Source organism: Salmo salar, chromosome ssa14 (genome assembly GCF_905237065.1).
Source record: "Salmo salar chromosome ssa14, Ssal_v3.1, whole genome shotgun sequence".
Classification (NCBI taxonomy): domain Eukaryota; kingdom Metazoa; phylum Chordata; class Actinopteri; order Salmoniformes; family Salmonidae; genus Salmo; species Salmo salar.
In genome coordinates, this window is record NC_059455.1 from 22071361 (window position 1) to 22094861 (window position 23501).

The window sequence follows — 23501 nt, forward strand, 5'->3', positions numbered from 1 at the left end:
CTCCCAATCCTGCCACGCCCTGACCAACTATAATGACATATAACCCCTTTTACTGGTCAGGACGTGACAGTCGTACTGCTTTGCTTTATCTTGGCCAGGTCGCAGTTGTAAATGAGAACTTGTTCTCAACTTGCCTACCTGGTTAAATAGATGTGAAATAAAAAATAAAATAAATAAAAAACCAAAGAATTTCTCCACAAACTGTCAGAAGCCATCTCAGGGAAGCTCATCTGCATGCTTGTTGTCCTCACCAGGGTCCTGACCTGACTGTAATTCAGGATCATAACCAAATTCAGTGGTCAAATGCTCACCTTGGCATGCTGGATAATTTTTTATATTTTTTATTCTCCTTCATTTAACTAGGCAACTAGGCCCAACAAGTGGCAGGAGTCTTTGAAGCCCCCTCCTGCTGATCAAAGACCATCCACTGGCATTTTCTAAAAAAAATCTGCCTCCAGAAATAAAAGCTTCTCCCAAGTGGGTGACACCTACTCCCGTTGCCTGCTGCACTGCTGCTTGGATTCCACCTGGCGATCTGTTCACCGTTTGCCCTGGCCTGTCTCCCCCTCTCTGGTACAGGTACACCCACCACACTCCCCCCTCTATCCCGAGCTTTCGCTCGCCTCCAGCACACACACACTGTTGGAGCGAATGACCCTGAACTTACAATGGCTAGCCCCAAGTCGTTATATATTTAAATTTTTTCTTGTGCATTTTTCTATTTGCCTTCATGACTCCTGCATGCTTTGTTGACTACAAACTTTCTTTACCCAACCGTGGGACAGACTATGTTTGTTCCCACACTCAGGACTCTGACTCTCTATTGGTTACACAGACCTTTAGCCTCCCATCCTATTCTAACCACCTCTCGCCAGCTTTATATTCATGTTACCTGATGAAATTGCTGTACAATATGATCTTGTTGCCATCTGATGCACATCAGATGTCATAAATCAGCACTGCAGAGCTCTCCCTGTCCTATGCCGTGCCTTGATTGAATTACTGTTGATGATATCTGGAAATGTGCATGTACACCCTAGCCCATCTACTGTTGCTAGCCCCAATTCTGACTTGTGCTCTGATATCTGCTTCACTGATTTCTGCTCTCGTAAAAGCCTTGGTTTTCTGCACGTTAACACTAGAAGCTTATTACCTAAAACGGATCAATTACTGAGACGTGGTTAAGGAAGAGTGTTTTGAATACTTATGTTAACCTTTCTGGTTATAACCTTTTTCAGCAAGACAGCTCTTCCAAATGTGGGGGAGTGGCAGTCTTTACCAAGGATCACCTTCAGTGCTCAGTTGTCTCCACCAAGTCTGTCCCCAAGCAATTTCATTTGCTGGTTTTAAGCATTAAACTTTCAAATAGCTCTTTGTTGACTGTTGCTGGGTGCTATCATCCTCCAACAGCCTGTACCCTACCTGCCCTAAGCTCTCTCCTGGCCCCTTACACTAAGTCTTAATTTGTCCTGCTAGGTGACCTAAACTGGGACATGCTTAAACCACCTGACCAAGTCCTAAAGCAATGGAACTCCCTAAATCTTTATCAGATTATTACCAATCCCACAAGGTGACTTCAAACAGCCAGAAAAGGCTACTCTCCTCCATGTTATCCTCACAAATAATCCTGATAGGTATCAGTCTGGTGTTTTCTGTAATGACCTTAGTGATTACTGTTTTACAGCCTGTGTTCATAATGGCTGCTCAGTGAAACGACCTGTCCTGATTTGTCATAGACGCTTGCTAAAAAACTTGAATGAGCAAGCTTTCCTTCACAAACTGGCCTTTGATATTTTCAGTGGTATTGTTAACAAACACGCCCCCATAAAGACAATGAGAATTAAAAACAGGTTCAGCCCCTGGCTCGACCGTGATCTTGCAGAGTTACTCCACTTCAAGAATTTCATTTGGCAAAAGGCTCGGCACACGCATACTCAGGCTGACTGGCTCTCGTTCAGGCAAATGAGAAATAAGTGCACTCAGGCTATCCGGAAGGCCAAAGTTAGTTACTTTAACGAGCAGTTTTCTCTCTGTGGGTTTAACCCCAAGAAGTTCTGGAAAACGATTAAAGACCTGGAGAATAAACCCTCCTCCTCACAGCTGCCCATGTCCCTTAATGTTGATGTTGTGGTTGTTACTGACAAGAAGCACATGGCTGAGCTTTTTAATCACCACTTCATTAAGTCAGGATTCCTATTTGACTCAGCCATGCCTCCTTGCCCGTCCAACATTTCCTCATCTCCCATCCCTTTTAATGTGACTATCCCCGATGCTTCTCCCTCTCTTTCTCCTGCCCCGCCACAAAGTTTCTCCCTGCAGGCAGTCACTGAGTCCGAGATGCTAAAGGAGCTCCTGAAACTTGACCCCAAAAAACATCTAGGTCAGATGGTTTAGACCCTTTCCTTTTTAGGGTTGCTGCCCTATCATCACCAAGCCTATTTCTTTTCAAACTGTTTCTCCTTTCTGGGGAGGTTCCCATTGCTTGGAAGGCAGCCACGGTTCGTCATTTATTTAAAGGGGGAGATCAAGCTGATCCTAACTGTTATAGGCCTATTTCTACTTTGCCCTGTTTATCAAAAGTGTTGGAAAAACTTGTCAATAATCAACTGACTGGCTTTCTTAATGTCCATAGTGTTCTCTCTGGTATGCAATCTGGTTTCCGCTCAGGTTATGGATGTGTCACTGCAACCTTAAAGGACCTCAATGATGTCAGAATTGCCCATGATTCTAAGCAGTGTTGTGCTGCTATTGTTATTGACTTGGCCAAAGCTTTTGATACGGTAGACCATTCCATTCTTGTGGGCCGGGTAAGGAGTATTGGTGTGTCTGAGGGATCTTTGGCCTGGTTTGCTAACTACCTCTCTCAAAGAGTGCAGTGTGTAAAGTCAGAAAAGCTGCTGTCTCAGCCACTGCCTGTCACCAAGGGAGTACCCCAAGGCTCGATCCTAGGCCCCACCCTCTTCTGAATTTACATCAACAACATAGCTCAGGCAGTAGGAAGCTCTCTCATCCATTTATATGCAGATGATACAGTCTTATACTCAGCTGGCCCCTCCCTTTGTGTTAAATGCTCTACAACAAAGCGTTCTTAGTGTCCAACAAGCTTTCTCTGCCTGAAGAATGCTCCTCTCCCCACAGGTGTGATTAATACCTCTGAGAGATTAGAGCTTGAGGTAGTCACCTCATACAAGTACTTGGGAGTATGGCTAGAGGGTACGCTGTCCTTCTCTCAGCACATATCAAAGCTGCAGGCTAAAGTTAAATCTAGACTTGGTTTCCTCTATCGTAATCGCTCCTCTTTCACCCCAGCTGCCAAACTAACCCTGATCCAGACGACCATTCTACCCATGCTAGATTACGGAGATGTAATTTATAGACCGGCAGGTAAGGGTGCTCTCGAGCGGCTAGATGTTCTTTACCATTCAGCCATCAGATTTGCCACCAATGTTCCTTATAGGACACATCACTGCACTCTATACTCCTCTGTAAACTGGTCATCTCTGTATACCCATCGCAAGACCCACTGGTTGATGTTTATTAATAAAACCCTCTTAGGCCTCACTTCCCCCCTATCTGAGATATCTACTGCAGCCCTCATCTTCCACATACAACACCCGTTCTGCCAGTCACATTCTGTTAACTTCTTACATCTAGGGGTTCCGCTAGCCAACAGCCAATGGGATCGCATGGCGCGAAATACAAAAACAACTAAAATACCACAATTCAGTTTTCTCAAACATACGACTAATTTACACCATTTGAAAGATAAACCTCTCCTGAATCCAACCACGTTGTCCGATTTCAAAAAGGCTTTACAGCGAACGCAAAACATTAGATTATGTTGTTAGGATACCACCACAGCAAAAAAACAACAACACAGCCATTTTCCTAGCAAGGACAGCCATTTTCCAAGCAAGGGTAGCCGTCCAAAAGCACAAAACCAGCTAAGATTATGCACTAACCTTTGACAATCTTCATCAGATGACACTCCAAGGACATTATGTTAGACAATACATGCATTGTTGTTCCATCAAGTTCATATTTATATCCAAAAAATCAATTTTACATTGGCACGTGACGTTCAGAAAATATATTCACCCCAAAATTTCCGGTGAATGTGCACATCAATTTAAAGAAATACTCATCATAAACGTTGACAAAATATATAACAATTAATTAAAGAAGTATAGATGAACTATTCCTTTGTGCAAACGCTTTGTCAGATTTCAAAATAACTTTACAGAGAAAGAATATTGAACAATGTGCTGAGTACTGAGCCCCAAGCTATTCAGTTAGCCGTCCAGCCACGGCATCCACAAAACGCTGAAATATGTTAAAAATATTATCTTACCTTTGCTGATATTTGGCTGAATGCACTCGGAAGGTCTCCCCCTTCCACAAGAAATGTTCATTTGTTCGATAAAGTCCATAATTTATGTCGAAATAAATCCGTTTTGATGGCTCGTCCAGATTACCATTCCAAAATGCCTATCCACTGTCGACGAAAAGTTATAAAGTTCCCTCAGCGTTTGTAGAAACATGTCAAACCATGTTCACAATCAATCTTTAGGGTGTTTTTAACGTAGAATTTTGATAATATTCCAACCGGACAATAACAGATTCATTACAGAAGAAAAATAAAAATGGCGAGCCCTGCGTGAGTGCGCACGAGGTAAGTCAATGACCCCAGCCCGACCACTTACTGTTCCGCGTATTATTCAATCAAATTGCATTGTAGAAGCCTCCAACAAGGTTCTAATGACTGTTGACATCTAGTGGAAGCCTTAGGAAGTGCAATATGACATCACAGACACTGTAGTTTAGATAGAACATCATTTGAAATGACTACAACCATGTGAGGTCAAACTTCCTGGTTGGATTTTTCTCAGGTTTTTGCCTGCCATATGAGTTCTGTTATATTCACAGACATCATTCAAACAGTTTTAGAAACTTCAGAGTGTTTTCTATCCAAATCTACTAATAATATGCATATCCTACCTTCTGAGTCTGAGTAGGAGGCAGTTTAATTTGGGTATGTTTTTCATCCGGCCGTGAAAATACTGCCCCCTATAGTGAAGAGGTTAAAGGTCCCCAAAACACACACATCCCTGGGTGGCTCCACTTTTCAGTTCGTTGCAGCTAGCGACTGGAACGAGCTGCATCAAACACTCAAATTGGACAGTTTTATCTCAATCTCTTCATTCAAAGACTCAATCATGTACACTCTTACAGACAGTTGTGGTTGCTTTGCGTGATGTATTGTTGTCTCTACCTTCTTGCCCTTTGTGCTGTTGTCTGTGCCCATTAATGTTTGTATCATGTTTTGTACTGCTACCATGTTGTGTTGCTACCATGTTATTGTCATGTTGTGTTGCTACCATGCTGTGTTGTCGTCTTAGGTCTCTCTTTATGTAGTGTTGTGTTGTCTCTCTTGTCGTGATGTGTGTTTTGTCCTATATTTATATTTTATTTATTTATTTATTTATTTATTTATTTTTAATCCCATTCCCCGTCCCCGCAGGAGGCCTTTTGATTTTTGGTAGGACGTCATTGTAAATAATATTTTTTTCTTAATTGACTTGCCCAGTTAAATAAAGGTTCAATAAAAATAAAATAAAAAACACCGTGCCCCATAAAGACAAAGAAAACAATTGTATTTTATCGATGGCAATTTGAATGCACAGGCATACTGTGACAAGATCCTGAGGCCCATTGTTGTGCCATTCATTCACCGCCATCACCATGTTTCAGCCTGTTAATGCACAGCCCCATGTCGCAAAGATTTGTTCACAATTCCTGGAAGCTGAAAATGTCCCAGTTCTTCCATGGCCTGCATACTCACCAGACATGTCACCCATTGAGCATGTTTGGATTGCTCTGGATTGACGTGTACGACAGCGTGTTCCAGTTCCCGCCAATATCCAGCAGCTTTGCTCAGCCATTAAAGAGGTGTGGGACAACATTCCACAGACTACAATCAACAGCCTGATCAATTCTATGCGAAGGAGATATGCCGCGATGTGTGAAGCAAATGGTGGTCACATCAGATACTGAATGTTTTTCTGATACATGCCCCTACATTTTTTTGAAGGTATCTGTGACCAACAGATGCATATCTGCATTCCCAGTCATGTGAAATCCATAGATTAGGGCCTAATTTATTTATTTTGATTGACTGGTTTCCTTACATGTGCTGTAACTCAGTAATATCAATGACATTTTTGAATGTTGCGTTTATATTTTTGTTCAGTGTAGTTTTGCTATTTCAGGGTTTCCCCTATGATTATTTTTAGCAGCAGCGGCAAAGTTATCATAGGAGGGCATGGTAATGGGCGTATTTCTTAGGAATCTGGAAACACTGGACAGTGACTTTAAAGCTAATCTCCTGCAATTCTACACATTTTGCCATGGCTTATGCTGCATTCTTATGCTATCTGAGTGACTCAAACATTACAACAAAATCAATGGGGGCTCCATGCTATGACATTTTGGGAATTTTATGCCTGGCTGTCTAGTTTTTATTCTGGTGGTTGTTAGTTCTCAAAGATGATCTTATTTAAAAATATATAGCTACATTATCTCTTCTACATGGTTTTAGTTTAAGTTACTGAAAATGTTTTACCATCCCACATTCCACACTGCTACATTATTCTGTATATTTCGAGTACTGATTAAGTATTAGCAATGCATTGCATCACCTTATCATACACAGAACAATTTTAACTGTGCGATCAAGGGAGATAATAAACAATATAGATCATTCTTATCTGAGCATATAAGCTATAGCCACACTAATTGCAGTGTAAATGTTTTGTATTTTTATTACATCAAGTATATATTCTGCCTGTGCTTTTGGCTTTCAAAATATTATTTCCTTACACTTGGAAGGCTATGAAAGCTTGAGAGTGTTGGAGACAGTAGAAAATAGGAGGGAAGATGTGGCAAACACACTATTTAAACACAGGTTTGGTGTGAAGGAGAACTATAGAAACCCATCAGTCACACACAGCTAGATGTCAAGCGAATACCATGCATCTACCATAATTATAAGTAAAGGAAACTTTTAGAGTTTTTCTGGAATCACCAATATGCCCATTGTGCTGCAAAACATTTAAAGGAACATAATACAAAATGTTATAGATCAAACTGAAAACTTCTAACAATCAACATGTGGCAATAGAATTCCCTTCATTCTCTTAGTCCCTGTTCTTTCTTTTCGGGAAGTCTAGTCCCATAATCTGTCATATAGCTCTTTTTCTCAACTCTAGCTCACTCCTTATCCAACTTTCTCTTCAACTTTCTGTCGCTGGAAACATGTTTTATGTTGTGTGGACGGTCCACCACTTTGAACAAGGCTGCCTGACTTCCTTCCTAGGTTTGTCCCTCATTTCTTCCTAGATTCCCCTGTGTTCAAGGAGACAACAATGGTTCATTCTGTCCCTGTGGGATTGTTATTTGCATTTTCCCTGTCTTGCTCTTCTGGTGTCTCTCTCTGAACATAGTGCTGGCATATATATCTGCTGATATTTTCTAGAGTGTCCAGGTCCCCTGGGTGACTTCTTGGATTAACTGGACCTCTTGTCACCACTTGAAGAGAATAACCCTTTGATGGCATCAAGGACTCTTCAAACATCCATATAGGCCGTCTGACCTTGATAAGTCCTCAAAGCTTCTCCCTTTCAAAACCACTGACTCACAAAGGCCGAACCCCAGAAGTGGCATATGCTTTCACACATCACTGATCTCCCTCAAACTCATCTTTCACTCCCCCTGATGATTCAGATAACTTCTTTGTCCCCTCTCCTCTCTGCCCCCTCTCCCTCCTGGCTGGTTTCCAATGTTTACCCAAGAGGACCTGGTGGATGTTTTGCATATTCAAGGCTATTAGATTTCTTTGCAAGATACAGTGTCTGCATTTTTTCTGCACTCGTTTTTCTGCGCCCATATTGCTGTAGACTTGAGTAAGATGAGAGGTCCCAAGATCTCATTCTCATTCACATTAGACATTGTTATAATATCATATCAGTCCAAAATACACTTATCAAATGGTGGTACACGAGAGCTGTATCATTGAATTAATGAATTAGATAAATAAAACCAAACTAAATAAAGGAAACCATTCACTTCAGCCCACATCAAACATGAATGCCTACCTACCTAAACCTTTTATTGAAGATTAAAAGCTAAATATATGTGACAACTTACTGTACTGGCCATTGTAGATAGTTTTTGTCTTTGACAATCTTGTAGCAAACAGCCCTTTGAAGTACATCCCACATGAGAAAGACTGAATCACATCTCTCCCCTGCCCTCTACACTCTTCAAGGTATTCATTGAGCCTTTAGTATTGCTATTGATTGTTTGCCAAGTTCAATACCATTATACTACAGTAGTTGGCTACTCACACTCCATCAATGAGGCTGCAGCAACATGATTTTACAAGCAGCCATGTAGCAGCCTTATATTGTATCTAACCCCTTGCTACGACTTAATGAAGTGGTTGTATCCCTCATCATCTTCAAATGTGGTGAACCCCAAAAATTTACTTTTAAGGCCAAAGACAGAGAGGTTTTCTGAAGTTCTTTTTCTTGCCAACCATCAACCAGCCAGTTCAGCTTCAGATGAGTCACAGCCATTAAGAAGCCCTCTTCTGTCCTCTTATTGTTTCATCGCCTAGAGCATCAAGAAGAGATCAAGAAAGCCAGTCCTTTTTTATTTATTTATATTTGGACAGCTTTCACAATCCCGCTCACAGTTTCTCTGCCCTGAGGACACAGTGAGTTAATTCTAACTTTCCATAATAGTCTGGGTCTCAAAATGTAACTTAACTTAAAGGTCTTGAAGACTGAGAAGATTTAGAGCACTGAGTGGTGAGGAATTTGTAAATCATTAAACATCAATGATTTATTGTGAAGTACTTTGTTGTTGTGTCTCATCATGAAGTTAATTTGCAGTCAGACATCATTAAATGTCACCTAATTTATTATTTTTCTTCCTAATTTTCACCCCATTTCACTTCATCATGTGACCTCAGCATTAAGTGGATTAAATAATCTCTTCTCCTCACACAGTTCTTCACCCTTACTACCTGGACATGATGCTGAATAACTTTAAGCTATTGAGAACTTCTCATTATAAATGCCTTTCTTCAAAACCTGTCCACACAAAAGGCAATAGAGTTTCAGCATCGACATCATGCCATGATTCGATGTAGGGCAGCAAGTAGTACATCTGCATTGCATACAATCACAGCCTCTAACAGTCATGACATGTAGGAAGATGTGAAACGGATGTGTTGACTGCTTAGTGTGAGTTTTTCCACCCAATGCTGCACAGACACACTTCTACTTGGGAAATAATTACTATTCATTAAAGCTAGCTGCTAGATTCTCTGTATCCCTCTTCCTCCCCGGATGTCCTTCAGCAATCCTAGCACCTGTCATTCTGTCAGCCCTCAGTCAGCCTATCGATTCACAGATCTTTACCCGAGCATAGAATGCTTGCATGCCAATTTCTCTCTCCCTCTTTTTCTGGGCTGACCTTTATTTCTTTAAGAGGTTTTGGCAGGGATAAATAAACCACCATGAACTTTATTCAATTTGAATATTAGTCTTCGTCCAGATCATACATTTGTCAGCTACTAATACATACATATTGATTTGTGGTTGTATCCACGACAACAGTCCAAGGTAAAGTTTGCCCCTCCCTGCAGAGTAACATTGCAATAGCAACACATCAATACTACTCAGAATTTAATATCATTATCAGAACACTTAAGCAACTGCCAAAAGGTAACCCCCCCACCCCCCCGAACGCATATTTGAAATACTGTGCATTCAAGTTTTTGTTTTTATATCGACAGAATACAAATCAATGCAAACTTAGTGGGTCTTCTTTTTTACTATTTAATATAAGAACATTTACATCCTGTTAAGCATTGAGAGAAACAAATCTTTTTGATCAAACAATAAGAATAAAAAGTTACAGTGCCTTCAGAAAGTATTCACATCCCTTGACTTTTTCAACATTGTGTTCTATTACAGACTGAATTTAAAATAGATTATATTTAGATTTTGTGTCACTGGCCTACACACAATATCCCATAACGTCAAAGTGGAATTATGTTATTAGATTATTTTTTTTAACAAATTAATAAAAATAAAAAGCTGAAATGTATTGAGTCAATAAGTATTCAACCCCTTTGTTATGGCAAGCCTAAATAAGTTCAGGAGTACAAGTATACATAACAAGTCACATAATACGTTGCATGGACTCACTCTGTGTGTAATAATAGTGTTTAACATGATTTTTGAATGACTAGGTCATCTCTGTACCCCACATTTACAATTATCTGTAAGGTCCCTCAGTCGAGCAGTGAATTTCAAATACAGCGTCAACCACAAAGACCAGGGAGGTTTCCCAATACCTCACAAAGAAGGACACCTATTGGTAGATGGGTAAATATCCGTTTGAGCATGGTGAAGTTATTAATTACACTTTGGATATTTTATCAATACACCCAATTACTACATAGATACAGGTGTCCTTCCTAGCTCAGTTGCTGGAGAGGAAGAAAACCGCTCAGGGATTTCACTATGAGGCCAATGGTGACTTTAAAACAGTTACATGGCTGGAAACAACTGAGGATACATCAAAAACATTGTAGTTACTCCACTATACTAACCTAGATGACAGAGTTAAAAGAAGGAAGCCAGTACAGAATATGCATCCTAAGGCACTAAACTGCAAAAAATCTGGCAAAGAAATTAACTTTATGTCCTGAATACAAAGAGTTATGTTTGGGGGAAATCCTACGCAACACATCACTGAGTACCCCTCTTTATATTTTCAAGCATGGTGGTGGCTGCATCATGGTATGGGTATGCTTGTCATCGACAAGGACCAGGGTAAAAAGAAATGGAATAGAGCTAAGAACAGGAAAGATCCTGGAGGAAAACATGGTTGTCTGCTTTCCAACAGACACTGGGAGACAAATTCACCTCTCAGCAGGACAATAACCTAAAACACAAGGCCAAATATAAACTGGAGTTGCTTACCAAAATGACATTGAATGTTCCTGAGTGGCGTAGTTATAGTTTTACTTAAATTGGCTTGAAAATCTATGGCAAGACATGAACGTGGCTGTCTTGATCAACAACCAACTTGACAGAGCTTGAAGAATTTTTTAAATAATAATGTGCAAATATTGTACAATCCAGGAGTGCAAAGCTCTTAGAGACTTACCCAGAAAGACTCACAGCTGTAATCATTGCCAAAGGTGATTCTAACATGTATTGACTCAGGGGTATGAATACTTATGTAAATGAGATATTTCTATATTTCATTTTCAATACATTTGATTAAAATGTCTAAAAATATGTCTTCAATTTGTCATAATGGAGTATTGTGTGTAGATGCGTCAGATACATTTTTTTATCAATTTTTAATTCAGACTGTAACAGAACTGTGGAATAACTCAAGGGGTATGAATGACTACTGAAAGGACTGTAAACGGTTCTTAACAGAGCCAATCAGTAGACATATCAGTATGTTTGTGTATGTAGCACGTCATATGTACAGATACAAATACATAAAACATTGTCATATCATCAAATATAATTATTTCATCCAGATACTGATTAGATATTTCATATTCTTGATTGAGCTGTGTGAAGTAGTGTCTGATAAAAGTGGATGTAGTCAACCCAAGAATATTTACATTCAGCACTTTGGTTCTGAACATTTGTAGCTTTTAGGGGCAAAACCACATCTCATTCTATAAATGTACAGAAGTTGAAGGCATTTAGGAAATATTTGTTCATTTTCCCAAAGACAATTACCTTTCATACTGTACAGAAAAACTGCTTGGGTTAATTCTGTCTGAAACAGTAAGTTGTTCATTTAGTTTTAACATACAGAGAGTTTGTTGCTTATTTCTTGAATGGCTCTCGGAAAGCTTTTGGCATCAACCCCATAAGTAATGTACTTTACAGCACAATATAAAGGAGTAGGTAGTAGTAACATGGTAGAAATATAGGAACATGTTATAACTCAAGTTGTATCAGAGATACAGTATATCATTGATAACTGTAAGTAATTACAACTTGTTCAAATCTTTTAACCATGTAACTATTACCTTTATCCTGTGTGTAAGTCTTCTGAAAGGTATTTTAGTTTGATTTTGATAAAAGCAATACCGACAACATCCAAAATTGAATTAAATAAATTCAGCTAAAGATGATATTAAAATCAACTGTAATGATTACACTTCTTATAGTGGTGCCATTCTCTCATATCATTACCATTGAAAAGCTAAGGTCGTTCTACATGTGGAAAGAAAGATGTCCCCCACATATCAAATAACCAGAGTAATAAACCATAATAGTGAGGTCATGCCTCTCTGAGGCCTAAGGACGTTGGCACCAGTCCCAAGACTTGCACACCAGGCAAACAAGCCACTGCTAAGTGACAGTGTTGGCATTACAGAAGGCCATTTATTTCCACAGGGATATTTACATACCAGGCATCCTATCACCAATGAAAACTAGATAGAGCACACATGAAAAGGGCTTTCCAGCCAGGTACATGGTGGCCATAACAAGCTCAAGGACGACCGCCTTTAACAATGAAGTGCAGCAAATGTAAAAAGAAGTGCAATTTGGCAGAACGGGATGAAATTGAAGAAATGCACACCACTGATTGACATAAAATAATACAAAGTCAGAAAGAAGAACATCTGGGTGGTATGATAAGTGCCGTGTGCTGCCAGCCATGCTTAACTGTCAGTTACTGTCTTACGGACTGAGGCAGTCAGAGGCAACAAACAAAATGGCAAATAAATGCTCTTTCAAATCCTCTGCTGTACTCAGTGTATACTATTTATCATGTAATGAGAGGCTAGCCAATCAAGTCAAGGAGAGTTTATGCATTCCTTTGCATGCTTAGATTTCAGACTGATATGCAAGTGGATGTGCAGTGGAGTGGAAAGTTTAATGTCTCTATTATATGATAATGTCCATAGTAATGAAATTGCAATAGTACATTTATTTGTTGTTGATAATGTTCATAGCCTCTCTCTCTCTCTCAAATCTATTCTCCAGACAATTTGTATTTCTAACATTTCCCCAAACTCATGATTCAAATGGTAATTGATGACTTTACTACATGACCTACACATGTACAGGCAAAAAAAGAATCCAAGCACAACACCTCATTTTATTTCAGCAATTCCACAACATTAATGCAGTTATTGGACGCTCAAAACATCATAAATCATTGGAGAAAAATAGCCAACTCCCTTTCTTGTGGGAATGTTTGAAAAGTTTACACAGCATAATAGACCCTCCTTGATTGATTGGGTTTCCTCCACTGTCCTGGCGATTAGCTGAAGGGCGAGAGCTGATTTCTTGATGACACCAAGATAAATCACTTTTATTTATAAACTCTGTGTTTGTGACTCCCATCTTATTAAAATAGTCTGAGGTTTTTCCCAGGTTGTTCAGAGGCACAGTGAGTTTTATGTGATGTGACAATGTGTGTTTGGTTCCCGTGCTCTGTGACAACCTTGTAAATGGTTTTTTTACCTTGCAAATGCTGCACTTTATATATTAGAGACACAGAGGATTCGTACAGTGAAGAGGGACATTTAAATATGTCTTCTTTGTCAAGACCAAAGGTTCCTTGTTCACTCTTGTCAAATGGTACAATTGATAAATCCTAGAAACACAGCTATTCCAGTAGTAGATTTATGACAGCCATTTTTCACTCAAGGTGTATGTTTTGTAGGTAATGAAAGACAAAATAGTACTTTAACATATGAAATGGAGATACCATAGCAGTACGGCAAATTGTTGAACCATCACAATCAGTGTAAAATATTTCAAACATATCCAGATGTAATATTATACCAACAAAAATGTATGTCCTCCAGCACATATTCATTTGAGTTTCAACATGTAGGCCTATCGTGAATAAAATGAATAAAGGTTTGAGCTAAAAAACACCTTTGAACTGGAATTGTGACTGACATTTACAGGTAAGATCCACAATACGGTGTACTCATTAGAATGCAAATACAGTTGGTCTATTCCAAAAAAGTGGTGTTATGTTTCAAAAATGCAGTTGAATTCAGAAGTTTACATACACCTTAGCCAACTACATTTAAACTCAGTTTTTCACAATTCCTGACATTTAACCCTCGTAAAAATTCCCTGTCTTAGATCAGTTAGGATCACAACTTTATTTTAAGGAAGTGAAATGTCAGAATAATAGAGAGACTTATTTATTTCAGCTTTTATTTATTTCATCACATTCCCAGTGGGTCAGAAGTTTACATACACTCAATTAGTATTTGGTAGCATTGCCTTTAAATTGTTTAACTTGGGTCAAACGTTTCGGGTAGCCTTCCACAAGCTTCCCACAATATCTTGGGTGAATTTTGGCCCATTCCTCCTGACAGAGCTGAGTCAGGTTCGTAGGCCTCCTTGCTCACACACACTTTTTCAGTTCTGCCCACACATTTTCTAAAGGATTGAGGTCAGGGCTTTGTGATGGCCGCCCCAATCACTTGACTTTGTTGTCCTTAAGCCATTTTGCCACAACTTTGGCAGTATGCTTGGGGTCATTGTCCATTTGAAAGACCCATTTGCGACTAAGATATAACTTCCTCACTGATGTCTTGAGATGTTGCTTCAATATATCCACATAATTTCCATCCTCATGATGCCATCTATTTTGTGAAGTGCACCAGTCCCTCCTGCAGCAAAGCACCCCCACAACATGATGCTGCCACCCCCGTCCTTCACAGTTGGGATGATGTTCTTCGGCTTGCAAGCCTCCCCCTTTTTCCTTCAAACATAACGATGGTCATTATGGCCAAACAGTTCCATTTTTGTTTCATCAGACCAGAGGACATTTCTTTAAAAAGTCTGATCTTGGTCACCATGTGCAACTGCAAATCATAGTCTGGCTTTTTTATGGCAGTTTTGGAGCAGTGGCTTCTTCCTTGCTGAGAAGCCTTTCAGGTTATGTCGATATAGGACTCGTTTTACTGTGGATATAGATACTTTTGTGCCTGTTTCCTCCAGCATCTTCACAGGGTCAATTGCTGTTGTTCTGGGATTGATTCGCACTTTTCGCACCAAAGTATGTTCATTTCTAGGAGACAGAACGCGTCTCCTTCCTGAGTTGTATGACGACTGCGTGGTCCCATGGTGTTTATACTTGCATACTATTGTTTGTACAGATGAATGTGGTACCTTCAGGCATTTGGAAATTGCTCCCAAGGATGAACCAGACTTGTGGAGGTCTACAATTGTTTTTCTGAGGTCTTGGCTGAGTTATTTTGATTTTCCCATGATGTCAAGCAAAGAGGCACTGAGTTTGAAGGTAGGCCTTGAAATACATCCACAGGTACTCCTCCAATTGACTCAAATTATGTCAATTAGCCTATCAGAAGCTTCTAAAGCCATGACATCATTTTCTGGAATTTTCCAAGCTGTTTAAAGGCACAGTCAAATTAGTGTATGTAAACTTCTGACCCACTGAAATCGTGATACAGTGAATTATAAGTTAAATAATCTGTCTGTTAACAAGTGTTGGAAAATGTACTTGTGTCATGCACAAAGTAGATGTCCTAACCAACTTGCCAAAACTATAGTTTGTTAACAAGAAATGTGTGGAGTGGTTGAAAAACGAGTTTTAATGACTCCAACCTAAGTGTATGTAAACTTTGGACTTCAACTGTATATTCAAAAGATCTAGCCTGAAAATGAAACACTCAGCTGAATGTGCTTTTTATCTGAACATTGATTCTCCATCATAAGGCATGATTTTATTTTGTTACAAATATTTTTTTTGGTCTTTGCACTTGGTTATCTAAAAAGCAATGTGTACTTTCCACATCTAGATTTAGATGGAGCAATATGTACACAGCTGTATCCACAGACCTTTTGAAATCCTCTCAAAAAAGATATTTCAACATTTAAGACATTTTAACCATTCATTTTGCCACTACGTTCAGCTTCTTTTGGTATAGTAATGTTGCTGAATAAATAAATAGAAATATTTACTATTGGGCTTCCCAACCAAATTTTAAGCACAAATACATATTTTACAGGATTTTGAACGCCAGATAAAATGGAAAGGCAAGGATAACATTTTTGGGGATGATTATCATAATAAACCATTAAAGGGATAGTTCACCCAAATTACAAAATGACACATTGGTTTCCTTACCCTGTAAGCAGTCTATGGACAAGGAATGACAGCAATCCATGTTTTGGTTTAGTTTCCCTGGCACAGTTTCCACATGCTAACGTTTTAGCATTTGTGGCAGAAAGTCATGAGAACGATATTAGAATTTTCTGTGCATCATGTTAAACTCATCTATAAGTGACTTTGTTGGGCTTTATATTCAACTTTAGATACTTTAAGAAGATTTGGACATGATGCGTGAAAAAATGCTAATATCGGTCCATGACTTGAATGAGATTTCTGCAACAAATTCCAAAACATTAGCATGTGGAAACAGTGCCAGGGAAACTAAGCCAAAACATGGATTGCTGTCATACCTTGTCCATAGACTGCTTACAGGATAAGGAAACCAATGTATCATTTTGTAATTTGGTTGAACTATCCCTTTATGCATAATCAACTCATTCAGCCCATCAGACTCTTTCAAATGAAATCATTCTGTAACCAAAGAAAAAAGCGTTAGAAAGGGAAATCCTCTTCTGTTTCCTCAACTTCCTGCCAACAGATGAACAATCCAGAGCAATTCTTTTCCAAACTCAGTTCCTCGCTCTTTATATTAAAAACTCTGTGCAAAGCAAAATCTGTTGTCATGACATCACTCCACATCCAACAGAGCCAACACACTCCAAGCTCTGTCAGCCAGTGTAATGGAATGCTCTAGACATCTCAGAGAAATATATGTACATGTTTTCCAAACCAGATGGATAAATTGGCAACTGACTAAAGAGTAACCAGCAGTGCAGCACAGCACTCTCTGGACTCTAATTTAGACTGAGCTAGCTGCACAACTGGCCCAGCTCTGCCTCTGAGGAATTGGGCAGCTTGGAGTTGAAAATCTGGAGGGAGTCTCGGATGCGCACCACCTCACTAGTGGAGAGCTTGAGCCTGTGGCGGAGCAGACATGAAAAGAGGTCCAATGGCTGCAATCCAGGCGGGGAGAGCCGGTTGATGCGGTCTCTCATCTCCAGCAGCATATGAAAGGCTGCGTCCTGGGTGCCTTGCGTGTAAGGGTAGTCCAGCTGCAGAATCAGGTCTTTGATGCCCTCGGGGTCAAAGTGCATGCTGTAGCCGAACACCTTGAGACTGTTGATCTTCATGTAGCCCAGGTTGGACGTGTGGTCATCCAGGTCCAGGGGTTCGTAGAAAAGGGTCTCGTTGACGGTGGGGTCATCGGTCAGGATGCGGCTGCGCAGGTAAATGTGCACCGTCTCGAAGAAGGACTTCCACTTAGTGCCCAGCATCAATGTCCAGTTGTAGCACTGCAGAGAGGCATCCACCTTAGTTCTTTCCCAGTCTGGGAAGTCCTGTTGGTTGATAGGCATGAACCAACTCTCTGAGTGGCTACCCCCAAATGGGTTGACATAGATGGCAGGCACAGGCTCCAGGGTACTGTTTTTAGTAGAGCAGATCTGGAATGAGATTCCCATTAGCATATGAATGAGGTTGGATTTGTTTTTGTTGCTCTTTAGAGTGAGGAGCATGCGTTTCCTCCAGGCTGGGTTGAACCAGCTGCCCAGACGCACGTCATTGCTGATGTAGATGGCATGGACTTCCATGCGACTGTCCAGCCGCTGGAGCAGGTACTTGAACTCTGCATCCGGCATGTCAAAGTCAATGTTCAGGTAGTGGTCCAGAGAGTTTGCTATGTTGGGCCGACAAGAGCCCAGGTGCAGGATGTTGCCAAGGTGGCAGGAGCCACAGCGTGTGATGTTGTCTGAGCCACATGAGAGGCAGGATGACCCCTCTCCGACCACACAGGGTACTGTCCCCTGGCAGGCACTACTGTGCTCTGCAGTGCAGGTGCAGCTCTGCACCTCCTCTGAAAACGTGCCCAGGACTCCATGCTCATTGCAGTACAGGAGTGACTGGGCCCTGTTCAACCAAAATCCTGGTGTCCTAAAGAGAAAAGAGCAGAATATTAGGTAAATGAAATAAGCTAATTCGTAACAAGAAGGGAGACATTTGCGTAATGTGTTCTCTGCAAACATCAGTAGTCACATTTGTTATTAAGATTAACATAATTATTTTCAAAAACATAATTTGACTTTGGAATCATCTTTACTTAAAAAGCTTTATAAGTGCCCTTCATTATCAATAAATGCATTCATTCATTAATCAAATTACCTTTCCTTTGACTAACACTATTGTAGCCTTCAGAAAGGATAGAGGAAGAGTGCATAAAGGACATAAGTGAAGACGATGTTTTAACTTTCACTTAACATCATCCCATTTAGTGAGTGCCAAATAATGATTGATGTGGGCGTCCGTCTTAGGGATTCAGAAGAATACCAAGAACCCTACGCAGAATATCCTAGTTCCAGCTGTTCAGTTTACTCTGGAGGATAGGTGTCTTCCAGAGTTATGCATAGCATGTTCCAGAACCGGCACAACATACTTATGAAGGATTGTTCTTTTAAGTACTAATATGTCATAGCTAATGTATTCTTTGATTTTATTAGATTTTACGTGCTACACTTAATGTTCACTATAAAGTGAATTTGAGCTTAAGTGTATGTTCATGAATTATGTATTGGTAGGATGAGATATTTTTGGAGCAACCACATTTGAGGGAAAAAAACACAAATATTGTAAATAAATTAACAATTGTGTACTTTGCTGTAACTTTCTACTAAGCACTATGTTGGAGTTGGTTCTGCAAAGACGAGTTTTCCTCAACCGGTTCTGTATTGGGAATTGCACTACATAAAGCTGAAATATGCAACGTTTTCCTTTCCGCAGACATGCATTCCAAAATGAGGGATTATATAGCACATGATGATGATGTAGAAGAAATCTTCTGGCTCAGCTGAGCTGAATAGATTGTTGTTATTTGTTTGAACAGAGTTTAATGAGTGAATGACAGCCAGAGGTAGTGCTTGTCACAGAAATGTGTTCAGTGGGCAAGTGGTTCACACCAACCTGTTGTCTCTAAGAGCACTTGATTACAGACATGCCACCGCAGACCTCACATCACCCAGACCCCTTCAATCAGGGTGGAGACACTAAACAGCTCTGTCTCTATTTCATTTCAGATGCTTGGCCTGGTTTTCGCACAGCATCAGATACCAAATTGCCTCTAAATGACAGACAACTCAACCATGTATATGTGATTAAGGGTGTACTATTTTAACTATAGGGAAAAGTATTAAGACCTAACCCAAATAAAATTACTTTGCTTGGTCAAATTACTTGATATAAAAGAGGACACAAACTGGTGATAAAATGCCATGAAGTGGTTGTAAGTGGTTCTATGTAATAATTAATGTAATTTAAAGTAGGTGTAAGATGTTCAAAAGCCAATATAAAGACGTTTTCATCTCTGATGCGGCAGATATTATAATCTATTTGTGGAATGATTTGAGAGCATGTGATGTTCCCATTATCATACCTTTCTCTTGGGAGGCTGATCCTTGGCAGTTTGGGACATCGCTTGCTCAGAGAGAAGAGTTTCCTCACAATCTTCTGGGCTTTCCCAATAATCAAATTGGTGCTGCTCTCCAATTGGATGTAGCGCCTCTGGAGAGCTGCATCTGCTGCCCAAAACTTGAATACCAAGGATGTGTTTAAAAAACGGTCTGTTGGTAGTTTTTTCATGAAGGCCTTGAATTCATCTAAGAAATTGAGAAACAATCACAAGAAAATAAGATTTGTGTTTTATTTAACAGAAAGTCAATCATTTCACATATCCATCAATACACTACATATTCTTCTTTAAATACCAGATATATTAATTATGGATGGTACCTTTTATTGTGCAATTATGGTCCATATCCCTAAATCTACCATGGACAGCTCCTGGTATTTATATTCTTGGGATACTGTGCTAATTTAAACTATGCAGAGACTTCCTACTTATGCTCTAGGCAAGTTGTCTACCCATGCAGCTGACATGAGGTATCCTATCAAATCACTGCAATGAAGACACTTTTTTTACAATGCCCAACTGGGTGAGACCTGCAATTGTTATGGGGGCTGGAGCTTCTATTATCCCATGTGCTACTTTTGGCATAATGCAAGTGAGTGAATTTGCAGTGCACTGACGGGCTCAGGACATTAACAGTGCTCAATGATCCTGAGTGAACTACCTCGGGCTCCCAGAGCCAACACCAGATTCGTTTGATAACATTAGCTTTGGCATTACGGTGTTAGTTTAGCACATTCAACGGCTCAATTGTTTTACACATCAGGCTCACGGTGTCACATCTATTCATACTATCAATTTGAAATGCATGTGATGTAGCAATAGGTATTTGGATCGATGGATCCCTTAGTGTGTTCAGTGTTAAATGCTTTGTTTGTTAATGGTAGTAGTCAATTATTTAATTGCTTTCTATCTCGATAGATATCCTGCATAATTATTTATTGACATGGGCATTACACCAGAGGAACTGCCAGTGAAAAAACCTTACCAGATGACTCTGTTGTCGGCATATGATCACATGCAGTTATGGTGCACTTTGGTGCTCTGACAAACACTACGTCCCTTTTTTTGGAAAACAGAATAAGCAGTGGTAAGTATATAACTGCCTTACTTACATATCTGGTACAAGGCAATCAGAGATGTTATGCCCTTATGGTTACCTACTTTCATCTGACACAAGGAGGCACTGTACTTGCTGATTTTATATGTGGTTAGACACTACATTATGCCCACATCAAATAACACATCTTCTTAGCATGCACTTACGCATTCTAACCACCCACCGGACAAGCCAAGGCTATCTAGTGGTAATATCATCGAATAAAAACCGCATCTTTCACCTTGCTTGTACCCTATAGCTTGCTGCTTGTCAGGCTCACCCACATACAGAAGTGAAACATTGGTTGCATCCCAAATGGCACCCTATTCCCTTTATACAGTAGTGTACTACTTTTTAACAGGGAGCATGGGGGCGGGAATAGGGTGCCATTTGGGATGCAGCCATTGAGTCTCTGCCTGACCAATAACTGGAGTGATCAATTCCTCTGCTACCCTTCACATGCACTGTATAACCCAGGCCGTTTGAATGATCATTAGGATTCACAGCACACAAAAGGAATTTGTCAGTCTATTCCCCTTTTTCTGGCATTTATGACTTTATGTTCAAATTGATGGACAATATCGGCCTTTCGAAATGTGTCAGATAAAGGGATGAGGTTATTTTCCATAATGGACACAGCCCATTCTCATTCTGTTGGGCTTATTAGTGATTCATATGACCATGAAGAGAACGGACAGGAAACTGATGGCTGCCTCGGCTTGTTCATTTAGCTCAAAAACAAGTATTTTGAATCATGGTTTTGCATGGCAGCGCTGCAACTATCATTTTATATTAGTGAGGGTGAAGCCATTATTTTAAATGAGGACATTGCTCTGCCATAAAGCTTGTGTCTTTGAGTTGTATGTTGCAATACATTCCAGAGCAGATGTCGTCTGCCTGGAGTACAGTGAGATATCTTCCCATTTCTCAATGGATTATGCTTAGTAAATCAAATAAATAATGTTGTTACTGAATACTGCACCTGTCAGAGTTGAATCTTTAAGGAATCCCCCTTGGATTCCCCACAACTCTTCCATTTCTTTGATTGTAGAAGTTATACACATATTGCTAAAGAGATCTAAGTTTACCATCCTTCCTTCAAACATATGTCTTCTTTTTTCTTTCCATGTGTATTCTACTCCTACTGGAATACTTCAAGTGGAAAACACAGTGACACATGGCTGTCAAGCCATCATCGCAAAGACATCAAATGGTTGCTTGTGGCACTTTGACGGCAACTACTATACAGTGCTTCCACCATATTTGACATTATAGTTAGAATGCACACACTATATGGTACACTGACATAAAGTCGGCACTTGTTACAAGGTAAAACTTGTCGGGAATGGTAAACTATCTGTAGGAACTACTGCAATTGATGTTAGCTCTTTATGAACAAGGTTCCAATTCTTCTATGGCATTTTTCAACACTTTATATTCCAGAGACAGGACTACGAAAAACACTTTCCCTTTCTCTCCGAATCAGATTCTGAAATATCAGATTCTGAAATATTAGATATTTAGGGGGATCTTGTTGCGCTCAGACTGAGCATGGAAAATGCAATCTGTATCAGATTGGAAAGACATCATCATGTGCAAATAAACTAGTTGATGGATACTTTGATGGCTTTCTTGTGGCATATATTGTGATACGGAACTGGACTAATTAACGTTACGTTAATATCTTAATAGATGCTTTTGTTTAGAGATTAATCTAATCCCTTAAGGACTCCTCCAATTTTCTAAACATGAATTAAGAAATCCCTTCAGAATGAGATCGTACCACTTGAGATAAGCTGTAAAATGTATAAGCTAGGACACCATACTGTCACACCCTGATCTGTTTCACCTGTCTTGTGCTTGTCTCCACCCCCCTCCAGGTGTCGCCCATCTTCCCCAATATCCCCTGTGTATTTATACCTGTGTTCTCTGTTTGTCTGTTGCCATTTTGTTGTGTTCGTAAAACCTACAAGCGTTTGTTTCCCTGCTCCTGCCTGTTTCTTGCTCCTGTTTTCTAGTCCTTCCCGGTTTTGACCGTTCTGCCTGCCCTGACCCTGTGACTGGCTGACGTTTTTGTATCTTACCCCACAGTTCTGGATTATTGACCCCTGCCTGCCCTGACCCTGAGACTGCCTGTCGTTCTGGTTCCTTTACACCCTCTCTGGATTATTGACCCCTGCCTGCCTTGACCTGTCGTTTGCCTGCTCCTGTTGGTTGGAATAAACTTTTGTTTCTTCAACTGTCTGCATCTGGGTCATACCTTAAACGTGATACATACATGAACTTCAATGACTAATCAGGTAAACACTTTTTTATCTAACTAAAGGCACTGCCATGGAATCACATATGGCTGCAGTTAACTAGACTGAAAAGTATGTTTTTAGATTATATTATTAACCAATCCAAAAAGCCTAAGAATCACTATGTAAAACCATAGATCAAATATGTATTACTCCCAGCCCACAGCCAAATAATGATGAGCGGAAGCACTGTGTTTGATTTGACAGTTGGAGAAAGCAACACAAACTGTATAATCTTACCCAATGACAGGTTCTGGTTTGCATTGATAGTTGAGCTCTATTGCCTTGTAAATGGCTTATAATTGTCTCTCTGTTGGATAACTCACAAAGTAACATAATGCTGTCTGAACAGCCATTCACTTTCTTAATGTGAGACTTGCAGCTTTTCCATCAGATAAACAAGTATTTCACCTAGGCTCAAGGAATA

General features: G+C 39.9%; 1 protein-coding gene across 1 annotated transcript in view; it reads right to left on the bottom strand.

Moving 5' to 3' along the window:
• Positions 1–15532: 15532 nt before the first annotated feature.
• The window catches only part of LOC106569071 (BMP/retinoic acid-inducible neural-specific protein 3-like), a 104432-nt gene continuing 96463 nt past the window's right edge, over positions 15533–23501 (bottom strand). The window contains exons 7-8 of the mRNA XM_014140029.2: positions 19643–19865; positions 15533–18150 (exon numbers count right to left, since the gene is read on the bottom strand). Of these exons, the coding sequence (XP_013995504.1) occupies positions 17031–18150; positions 19643–19865 (1343 nt within the window). The 3' untranslated portion in view covers positions 15533–17030. The remainder of the gene's footprint in view (positions 18151–19642; positions 19866–23501) is intronic.